Source organism: Periplaneta americana, chromosome 1, assembly GCF_040183065.1.
Source record: "Periplaneta americana isolate PAMFEO1 chromosome 1, P.americana_PAMFEO1_priV1, whole genome shotgun sequence".
In the NCBI taxonomy this organism is placed as follows: domain Eukaryota; kingdom Metazoa; phylum Arthropoda; class Insecta; order Blattodea; family Blattidae; genus Periplaneta; species Periplaneta americana.
In genome coordinates this window covers 79,224,235-79,236,679 of record NC_091117.1, presented here as the reverse complement: position 1 = coordinate 79,236,679, position 12,445 = coordinate 79,224,235, and the positions used below count along the sequence as shown (strand labels likewise).

The 12,445-nt window shown below is 33.7% G+C and overlaps 1 protein-coding gene across 1 annotated transcript in view; it reads left to right on the top strand.

Moving 5' to 3' along the window:
• Positions 1-12,445, top strand: part of Cht10 (Chitinase 10) — a 178,385-nt gene that overhangs the window by 58,281 nt on the left and 107,659 nt on the right. Inside the window, exon 3 of the mRNA XM_069822742.1 lies at positions 9,181-9,455. Coding sequence (XP_069678843.1) covers positions 9,187-9,455 — 269 coding nt within the window. The 5' untranslated portion in view covers positions 9,181-9,186. The remainder of the gene's footprint in view (positions 1-9,180; positions 9,456-12,445) is intronic.

Here is a 12,445-nt window from a genome sequence, read left to right as displayed (position 1 = left end):
ACGAAAGGCTGAGATCTAGTCTCTACCCTTGCCGATATAACTAATTTCACAAGTACAATCGCGTATAGTACTGTACAATCGCGTCGAGAAAAGTGGTAGTATTATATGTTATTTATTTCAAAATATATATTACCAACCACGGATCTCATAATAAGTGTTGGCGGATCCCCAGGAATTCGCGGAGCACACAATTTGGGTACCATTGATTTAAAGTATTCCTTACAAATCACTTAAAATTTTCTCTTTTCAGATGAAGTAAATCACATTACAATATATATTTTAAAAGTTCTGTGCAGATTTATTTATTTACTTATTTGATGTATTTATCTATTTATTTACTTTATTTATTCGTTTACTTATTTATTTATAAATAAATATGATTATTATTATTATTATTATTATTATTATTATTATTATTATTATTATTAGTATTATATTTTGTCAATAGGAATAATTTCGTACCACATAATACATGTGCTTATAGCTTGCTGGGTATATTTAATGTGGAATATTATTATGTCAAGAAACTGGTCACGACAAGCGTTATGTATTTTCCTTCTACGTTCATACCTCTTTCTCTCTCATCTTTCTCCAACCGATAACAATTACTGGAACTGGAATTTATCCGACGCTATTATATGAACCTGCAAAATGTGCATCCCACTTAATTGCATAAGCACTCAATTGATGATAAATCACTGTAACTTATTTGAGTCTTAATGTACTATCATGATAAATAACATCTAAGTGACAATATATTGAACTCTGACTTTTGTATTACTCTGCATAATTTGTTTTCATTAATGGCTTATAATCAATTCACGGGTAATATAAAGTTTCGTGACTCTATAAAATTACACCAAATTACCTACAGTTATGTTTTTCATTGTTTGTTTACTTTTTTCGTGTAAGAAAGAACTAAGGTTAAACTTAATATCCCAATAGATTTCTCTCTCAGGTATCTAATGTCCCTTTTGAAATTAAAAATTTTCCTGAAAAAGACATATTTTCTCATTATTTTGGTGCATTTCACAAAAATCAGTCCCTCATAATAGGAATGATTAAAAATGTATAGTTTGTTTTCTTAGATTACAATTTGAAATGCATAAATGAAATGCTTAATTAGAATAATTTAAACTTTGGGTTTTCTGAATTGTACAGAAGATATTCTCTACAAGCCCGAATTAATGTATAAATTTTGCATTTGCATACGTAGATATATTATACTATATATCTCAATAATTCCCTGCTTGAGGATTTTGGCTGATATGTACATCTGTTACCAGGCAGTAGGGCAAACTTGGCTAATTTCGTGATATTTCTTTTTAAATTTACTACGAAATTATACCAGCGACAAATGAACTTTGATAGTATAGTATAAATGAAAAAAGTTGTACTATAACATAGATTTTTTTCACTGCGGTCTTGTAGTGTCATGAGCGTAGTTTTTGAGAAATTACTTCAAGAGTTGTGAGATATTTAGCTTTGAATTTGTGAGTGAGCGATTTCTTTTGTTAAAAGAAGAGTTTTTTGCTGGGTTTTGTGGTCCAAATTGTTTTCAGTGATAAGTACTGACATTGTACATTTCTTGGTGAAAAATATATGCCTATCAATGCACTGATTATGTAACAGAAGCTTATCTTGAAAGGTTCTCAGCGTTTTTCTCATTCCTCGAGGCCATTTCCCCCCTTAAATTTGTTCTATGCTATAACAACACTCTCTAGTGGAAGAAATATCAAATACATGAAACGTAAAATATGTGTGTGTGTGTATTCATAGCACCTCTGATATATTGTGCATGTCGAGAATATTGCAGATGGCAGATAATCAAATGTGGAAAGAAATACAATATAAATGATATGAAAGTGACAATTGATTGTGTCTTAAACAAATTAAAACTGCCCAGATAAAGTTCGTCTTTTTCTTGGCAAGTTCGACGAAAACCAGAAGGGACCAAAGCAGCAGCCAAAAAAGTCCACCATTATTTTAGCAGAAAGCATAGGAAAGTAAGTAACATTAATTTTGTTATATTGACATTTACAAGAATAAAACTTTCTCTATAGCAGTTACCCTTATATTGATATAAAATCAACTCTACTTGCTTTCCTACCAAGGACTGTGCCGCATTTCTCGCAGGCGCAGAAATGGTCATTGCAGCTGCACGACATAGTTTCAGGCTATTGTGTTAACTTAAAAGTGACGCTCCACTGCAATCACTGTTCCAAATTTTTTCATATGAAAGTAACATGAACAATAATCGTTATTTTTATTGTGGTTACGGCATCATACAGCCTTTAATATACAGGATGATTCACGAGGACCTTATTTCCAAAAACATTTTGAACAAAAATGTCACATAAACATGTGTCCTAATCTAAATGTTTTCAGAGTTACACTAATTTGAATGAATTTGTTTGTGAAATACCATTATTGTTTAGTTTTAAGGGTTAAAGAATATTACAGATAAATAATGAACTATTCAGAAGTATTATTTTCTTAATTAGCTAGTATTATGAAGCTAAAAATGTGTTGTGAATTCCATAGTTGCTTCGTACAGATTTTTTTTTTCGATTTTTAACTGCAAAATTAAACTTTTCTTAATCTACTCATTTATCACAATAATTGTTCCAAATCACGTCACTTTTATAAATTATTTAAGACTGTACATTAGGATGCATAATTAAACTATAAGGCCGGGTGCATACAGAATCAGACGCGGCGTGGCGCGACGCGACATTTTGTCTCATGATACTTGTCTCCCATTGATTTCTTATGATGTGGTGCACACAGAATCAGACACGAGCAGACACGGAGAGACAACATCGAATGACTGCTTGAAGTTCGTCGCGAGGAGACTGTCTGATAGCTGCAGTGTACTGCGCATGCGTTAGTAGTGACTATAATAGCACTTTTTCACTATCTACAAATACTATATTGTTGTGTAGTGCACATTCATAATGGTGCTCGATGCGGATAAATTAGTTGTTTTAGTACAGGAAATATACATTTTGTAAAATCTTTTAAACAATATCAAGTTCCTAAAGTCGTATTATTTGTAACAATTTTTGTGATAAGTGCATAAGAATGATGTAATTTTTAGTTAAAAATTGAAAAACAAAATCTGTACAAAACGATTAAGAACACATTTTTAGCTTCAGAACACTAGCCAATTAAAGAAATAATACTTCTGAATAGTTCGTCCTCTATTTGTAATATTCTTTTACCCCTAAACTAAAGAAAAAATATAAGCTATTTTACTAAACAACTTCAAATTAGTGTACCGGTAACTCTGAATATATTGAGATTAGGACAAATGTTTATATGACATTTTTTTCTCAGAATGTCTTCAGAAATAAGCTCCGTAAGTGGTGGTAAATCCTCGTGAATCACTCTGTATATTAAATATAATTAAAGTCAGTATTTCAACATATAACACTATAATAGATCTACATACCAATGTAAGTAAGAAATGAAATAACAGGAAAGTTATACTTAGTCATGTCTTGCTCTGAGTTGCAGTGTGAATTGATGAGAACTATTAAGTCAGGGTGTGACCACAGTAACTCCCTTCCTGTACGTATAAATCTACAGACTGTCTTCACGGCAATTATACTCGTACATATGAGGAAGGACGTTCAGTGTCCTAGTTGCTAGTGCACTCACCTCCGACATCACGTATCTGGAGTCATACTTTATTTGATCAGAATTTGGAATGATAGTTGCTGACCTCATATATAGGCCTACCTCATTCACTCTTAATCATTCCATCTTCTTACTGTGTTAATTACAACATGCGCTAGTTTCCTTTCTTTCTCTTCCTACTCGTCATTATTCTTTTCAAGTATCTGATTCAGCACTTTTCTAACCTTTTGGGTCCACCCTTCCTTCGACCTCTCTTGAATTCCATCAGCTCCCATTTGTGTGTATTTTATTAATAGACGTTCCATGCGTTGGTTGACCCGAAAAAACATCAAAATGGCTGCCTTTATAATAAGTAAATTTGGAAAAATGACTAGAACACAACCGTCACTTCGTAGCACTTTGTAAACTCTCTCGGAAAACTAGAGACGAAAGAGTACATTTAAAAACAATGTGAACACACTGTGGCAGCTACAATCCCACCCATCCGCCCGTCCCAAATTGGTATCTTTATTATACGAATAAAATGTTGTGATCTTGTCAGTTTTCTGTACTGTGACGCCAGTTTTTCAGCGCTATCATCCCTCATCTAACCCACTCTAATCTTGTCACAAACCTCGCGGTTAGCTGTCACAGACTTCGTGCTACTTGTCATAGATCTCGTGGCTACATGTCACAGATCTCAGCCTGGTCCACGGCCGTGGAGTAACTGTTAGCATGTCTGACCGTGAAACTAGCGGGCTCAGACTTGGGACAAGTTACCTGGTTGAGATTTTCCCTCAACCCATTAAGAGGAAATGCTGGGAAACTTTCGGCGCTGGCCCTGGACTCATTTCGCTGGCCTTATCACCTTAATTGCATTCAGACGATAGACAACTATAGCAGTTGATAAAACGTCGTAAAATAACTAATTAAAAATCTCCATTACATCAGACGATTGAAGTGCTCACCCCTATTCATATACTCTTAAGCATGCGTCAATCCTATTAAAAATATTAATGGAAACTGTATGATATTCATTTTGCTCTGTTACAAAAGTAGGTTGGCGAATATTTTTATTTAAGTTTCTCAGATTACATGTATTTTACGTACACTTTTTATTTGTAAATCTTTCCCACATATAAAAGCCAATGTGTTCGCACTTTTCACTAACTTAAAAGAGAAAAGATTCTTTGTGATAATGTAACGTGTATCCCAGGATAATTTCTACGAAATTTCCTCTTTTAGGATTTGTAAGAATGGTTTTCCACGTAACTGTTGTAAATGAATATTATTTTTTTAATATAAATGTTTTATTACAATTATTACAATTACAGTTACAAAACTTGTTCTAAATTATAGCGAATTTTTGCCATATTGCACAATATTAGATAATAAACCACGCACAGAGCAATAATTATGTCAAACTAGCACCAAACTCAGCAATTCAACTGCGTTTCACCAGTTTCAGCTATTTCCGATCAACCTAGAAGACTGTCTGCCTGATATAATACAGTTTTTGCCCGTAACTTTTTCTTCTGATCCTGTGGATGACATATTTTGTAAAGATGAGAATGAAACACAAATATTCCACTACCACGATTACCATCATCATCAAAATTAGATTACAACATGCGCTGATAAAATGCCCAACAGTAGTACAATAGGTATATATATATATATATATATATATATATATATATATATATATATATATATATATATATAAATGTTTGAATAATAATTACAATAATATGAACAAACGTTCTTGTTGCATTTAGGCCTTAATCATTTCTTAAATAAGTATATTATGAAAATGTTATCACTATTAGATCAAAAGTATTAATAGTCTTAAATCAGTCGCGCTCCTTTAAAGAAAGAATGTTGATAACAAATGAAAATAAATTACATCCTATTTGCTTAAATGTCTCATTATGTTACAGTTAAAATCGTCTGCACCTACGCTTGAAAGAATTAAATTACAGGCAATAATGGGCAAGTCATATTCGACACAACCTAAAACTGTAGAGCTTACAATTGAAAACTGTATATTTCGTTTACTATTTCATTGCGTTACATAGGTACATGCTAACGATCCCATGCGTATTTTTTCCCGATATGCTAGACATAAAAGCAAGAGAAATCAATATACAAAACTTGAACAGCCAAAAAGTTCAGATTATTCACAACATAAAATAAAACGCAAAAAAAATCTCTTTGTCACGTGATTTAAAAAAAAATAAGCTTTTTAAGCCCATGTTTCACAATCATGTAGACTATCAATGCCACAATTTCCATTATCCTACAGAATGTTATCCTAATAAAATACTTACTTAAATGCAATGGTCGAATTGGGCCGGTATGGCATGCCGGAAGTAAAATAAGATGCCATATCGGCAGTAAAAATTTAAAATAAGCTGTTAGTGAAACTGATAATCTAATCCAGCCATTTTCAACCGATGTGCCACGGCACACTAAAAATAGTGAAGGTTATAGCAAAAATTGAAGAAATAAAAGTGAAAAGAGTAGTAAAGAGTCCACAAGAATCAACATTCAGCGAACGCGGCACAATGCAGCATTAAGTAAACATATTCCCATCTAAAATCCTCAAAATTCCCCCTCCAGTTGGAAACCACTGGTTAGGATTATATGAATGTGCCGAGGGATTTTAAATTATATCTTTAGTGTGTACTCATTATTGTCATTGCTCTCTCTCTCTCTCTCTGCACACCACCTCCTCACCCCCCGTCCAAGGCCGAGCACTTTCCACCTTTCATGTCATGAGTGACATAACAATAGCGTCTGCAAGCAATTGAATAAATTTAAATAAATGCTGATGATATCTATTTCGACTCTAGTAGAGGAGAATTAAAATTACAACATTAACTGTTCGTTCTTCTAACACTCTGGTTTGATTTATGATACGCTAATCATTTATCGATATCATTTTAATCGCAACAATGGACAACCAACTGATTTATCCGTTTATTAATGTTCAGTTTAGTTCTCATCTGGATTCTCATAACATAGTCTGTGTTTTTTACTTGGTTATTAAACGACGCTGTATCGACTGCGAGGTTATTTAGAGTCGATGGGATTGGTGATAGCGAGATGGTATTTGGCGAGATTACCAGACTTCGTGAAAAACCCAACCAGGTAATCAGCCCAAGCGGGAATCGAACCCGCGCCCGAGCGCAACTCCAGATCGGCAGGCAAGCGTCTTAGCCGACTGAGCTACACCGGTGGCTCATAGTCTCATAGTCTGTGTTACATAGAGTGAAGTTTGGTATTGTGTGTTTTTCGTCTTGGACTGTTGTGTCACTGCCTTGGATTTGGCAATCACGGCGTATTTACTTTGCATGTGAGTATGATAAGTTAAAAATTAGTTTAGATTTGTGGTTAAAACGAACACCTTCCCCCAGTAAATGCGTTATAAATGAAATTTAATATGAAATTTACATCTTGCAGAGCCAAGGAAGCTGAGGAGGGAGGGAAGTAGTTCAAAATCTACAAGAATTTTGGAAACAATGCTGAAAGCGAGTCCAACTCTTTCAGTAATCTTATTAATTAGTGTATTTGCTTGTTTATAATATTTTATTTTCAGGAAACGACCGTCATACTCTATATCTTTTCTCTTCGACATCTGCAATAGTGCGTGACATCTTATATATACTTTATTTAATTCGCGCGCGGGAGTAGTGTCTTATTTAAGACATCCCCAAAATAGTTGTATTACAAGACAAGTCGATTGCATATCGACAGAAATTTATTTTCAATTCGATTTGTCTAAATGTATTATTTTATCAAACTTTTGTTGTCATGTGTGATTTCGCATCGTTGGTAATTAAGTTTACCCATATGTTCTAATATTATTCTTATTAATTATTGTTCTACGTTCTGATCAGTCTGTTATCTATGAAAAGTATTATTTTAGTTGTCTTCATTGATTTTTTATGGTCTGCTACATTGTGAAGTTTACAAACTATTTCTCTCAGCTCATCAGAGTGGTTATGACTGTCCTCAAAAGCTATGTTGACTAGGTATATCATAATTACAAAAAACACTGACATTAATAAAAGTTTTAATAACATAGTGACTCTAAAATGTAAATATAAATATTATTTATACATAAGTAGGCTATTCACGAAAAGTCTTCATGCAACAGAGTTTTGTGCGTGTCAAATTAAATCGAACTTCTGTATATCATATTTTACGTTTCATGTGTATAAAATAACTGGCTACGCCCTTATATTCTTCTTATGCGGAGTCTCATGTAACTTCTAATTTTCATTAAAGCGTCGTTGAGGTATCATGTGACACAAAATACACCTGTTGCAATTAACAATTAGTTTAGGTGTGGTCTGAGGAGTTCATCATTGGTTGGTGTTATCATGGTCGTTAGTCTGTCACTCAATAAGATAATGATGTGTATAGTAACCTGTGTGGGAGTTTCCAGCTATAACATGTTTTTGCTGTACAGCCAGTTGTAAATAAGTTTGCTTTTTCCGTACTGAATTTGCCATTATGCAGCTAAACAAAATATAACTGCAAAAGAATCGTACTAATTTTGAACGTGATTTTCTTTTGACGTGACCCAGAATGAAAGAAACATTTCGTTTCGACGTAGTTTAATTCTATGTACATTGGTAATAAATATCTTTTAAAGACTTTAGGTTAATTTTAAACAAAGATTCACTCTGACGTCACTCGTATGACCCGTTTACCGTGTATTAAAATAATGCTTGGTTAAGTAAATATTTCGAAAGCATATGAATGATTTTGTCAAATATTTTTTATATCTTCTACACATTTCTTACTTTTCATTTTTCTCGTATATCAGTACTATTTATTTTGTTCAATAATCTGGTATTTGCTACAGATATAGTGAATCTCATCTGTGCTGTTTCTAAGCGTATTTTGTTTGCGTAAAATCGACTTCTCACTAACATACAGAAGCGTAGGAGTTTGCAAAGTGTTATTTCAAAATATTATTATAATAGTCATTATTAAACACGAATATGTAAAATTTCTGGAGTCCTGGCCCACCTATTATTTATTTATTTTTGTCTAATGACATCACGTTGTTTTTCGACATTTCTGGTGTTCTGTCCTGGCCGTGGCTTAATAATTATGTTAACCTGCTTCTGACAGTGAGGTTGGGGCGCCTGAAAGGCAAGTGACGTTGAGCTCATGATATGACAGGATGACTGTATGATAATTTGGCGCCAAAAGAGATCTTACATCTAAACTTATTTCTAGATCATGGACGAACACAGCAACAATTCCCTTTAATGGAAAAATTCCAGTGATCTAATCGGAAATCGAACCCAGAACCTCATGAACTGCAGCCAGAAGCTCTGACCACTAGATCATTAGGCTGATTTGAAAATATTTGCATATGGAGTTACTGAAATTCTACCTTAATTATTATACGATCCAATTCATAAATTTCTTAGTCAGTTTATCTACACGAAATCGTATAATGATATCAGAATTAATTGTTTCTATTATATGATATTTATGACCTTATCAGTAAAGATTGGTTTTACCTATTTGTTCCAGATACCAATGTGGTTTCGAATATTTGGTCTTCCGATTGTGGTGTTGGCGTTAGTCCCATCAACACTTCTTCACGAAAGGACTGCATCAAGTCGCCATTACCCATTGGATGATGTTCCCACTTTTCAGAGAGATTCCGTCGAATGGATTCCTTCTTATGAAAAACCAAATCAAAGAGGTTCTCATCGATCCTCCTACATAGAATATGTATTCGGAACGAGATCTCTTCCCTTAAGGGCTGCTGTTGAAAGTGTCCCAAGGCATACTGCAAGTTACAGGTAGTTCCTTCATTTTATTGTTAACAGTTTAGTAATTCTCAGCTTCATCTGTGTACAGTAGATTTCACTCAATAATACTGTACTGTATTTTAATTGAGATAGTATTATTTGGGAAGTGAAAATTTATTTCCCGCCTATAGTGAGAGAGTTTGTGGTACTCTCTCGGACTTGTCTTGAGTTATCGCAAGTGATGTTTTGCGCCATGCTATGAGGAGGCGAGACCTGGCATGTGATCTCTGCGAGAGTGGAAAGAATGAGCTATCAGAAAGAGCGGAGAAAGTTTGTTTCATGATAGTTAATATTATACGAATCTTCTGACACGGAAGTTCATCTCAGACTAAAATCTATCTTCCCCCTCCATAGGGCATTGGTGATATAGCCATGGCATATGAAAAGGTCACAGGACAGGTCTTGCCTCTTCCACTGTACTAATTCAACTGGTGAGGATATGCTAACAATGCATAATTCCCATAAGCACAAAGAAAGATGAAGGGATCCATAATGTGTAGAATTAAATTATTATTATTATTATTATTATTATTATTATTATTATTATTATTATTATTATTATTATTATTATTATTCATACAGTAGGCTACAGGCCTGTTGATACGTTTTCTTTTCTAGATTAAACAAAATGGTCCCTCTGTCTCTGCTGGACATCCTCTTTCCCTCTTCCCTCTTGAAAATATTAAAAAATTTTTCGAAATATTCGAGATGTAGGCACTGTTATTATTGTTATTATTACGGCGATTGTTAACATTACTAATTTCCAAATAATGCATTTTTAAGTGTTATAAATTCACTTCGGTTAGGTAGTAGCTTAGTCGGTAGAGCAAAGAACTTCGGATTGGAAGGTTCCAGATTCGTACCCGGATGGTGGCGAAATTTTTCTCGTCATCATATCTTATAGAATGATTCCAGGTGCACTCACTTGTGTAAGTAACAGGTGTATGTAAATTAATTTTATTCATGTCACTGTGTTCGTGTTTAACTCATCAAAAATAATGAATTTAGTTTTATTTATATATTTTGAATTTTAAGGTAATTTCAAAGGTCAGTTTAATAATATATGAGGTGCATAAACAACACTGCTATATACTGCAGGTGGATATTACAGCATACGTATAGTTCACTTTTTACGTTTCAGTCTGTAAGAGATGGAAGCCTGCAGGTATATTGATAATCGAGCAGTACTGCCCATAAATACGTTTATTCGAATGTCACTGGACGTATTAGTGATTGAGATGTGGAAGGCTGCATTAGCTGATAGAATAACCTCTTCAAAGAACTAAAAAACCGACCATAACTGAAAAGTTTGATTCTCGCTACATTCCAGGCGTTGCTTATTGTTAGAGCGATCCTTTTGATTATTTTCACTGCGCTATAGGCTATGTATTTAGATAGCATAGAAGTGAAAGTCATTTCGGATGCATGTCTTTAAAAATATTTTAGGACAACAATCTCATTCCCTTATCTTCATTCTGTATAGGCTAACTATTTATATTTTGCCCTCCAAAAATCACGGTCTATCCAATCATGGTGTTTCAAAGTTCGCTTTTTCATATTGATGCCAATTTAACTATTCAAAATGGCAACTATGTTTCAATATAAAAAAGTCTGTAACCTCCTTAATTAAAGAAGATTATAGAAGACATTATTCCTTTAAGATGGAAAACAAGAAGGCAAAAGATCCGATACCTTTGAATAATGCTGATGTTAGTAATAATTTTAAAGATGCTTGTATCCAACAATATACATACCGAATAAAGATGCGCCATATTGCCACGTGGCATTATTGCCTATGGCTGGTGCACTCTTAAGAGCAAGCGTTGTTACAACCAAGACCATGGCAGTAATGTGCGCGAAGTGAATATGATCACTTTCTTCTTATGTTTATGTGCCTGCCGATACAGGGTGTATCTTAATTAGACCGACAGATAGAGGACTTGTATATTTTTTATTAAGGAATCCACGGACTGTGACATTTCGTTTCAGCGCAGCAGGGTATCATGTAATTATTTACGTTGGTCGAATTGACATGAAGAGAAGAAAATAAAAGTTTTTGAAAATTGCTGGAATGTCTATGTAATTCATATTTTGTTCCTTGCCATTTAGACGCTGGGAAAACATAAATTCCCACGAAACACTTACTTACTTACAAATGGCTTTTAAGGAACCCGAAGGTTCATTGCCGCCCTCACATAAGCCCGCCAGCGGTCCCTATCCTGTGCAAGATTAATCCAGTTTCTATCATCATACCCCACCTCCCTCAAATCCATTTTAATATTATCCTCCCATCTACGTCTCGGCCTCCCTAAAACACTATATTATATTTATTATAAGCTATTAATTTCATAGTTAATTGTTCCATTTGAGAGCAACATATTACTTTTTCACTCAATGTTTTTAAAGTTATGATAAAACACTTTCATAATAATTTTAATGAAGAGTGCATAGGACCCACCAGTACTGATGATGGACGATATGCTGGATGAGAGAGAAGGGCCCCCAAACATAACTAGCCTAGGGCCACAACATCTTAAGATCCTCCACTACTCGTATCAATACATGTATGAAAATTGCATTGAAATTATTCATTGTGTGTTAACTTAGTAAGCATTGCTATAGTTTATCGAATTAAATGATAATATTGTAATAACTGAGAACAAAAATAGTATTAGAACTATAGAGTAGAGATAACTGATTAAATAGATAATGGTAACAGAGGAGATATAAAGTAGATTATGGGAGAAAATGGAAATGAAAGGGTAGAAAAATGTAATGGAGAGTTATGGTGTACCCTAAATACAGGACTGTGAAAATACTCGTACACCATAACAGATACTGATGTTTTTGACAAATATCATATATCATATCAAATAAAATTATAATTAAAACCTTCATTATTTTAAAGAACTGAATATGTGACAAAAGAAAATATTTTGCCTAAGAATATTAGAAAATTAATTTCAATAAATATTTAATAA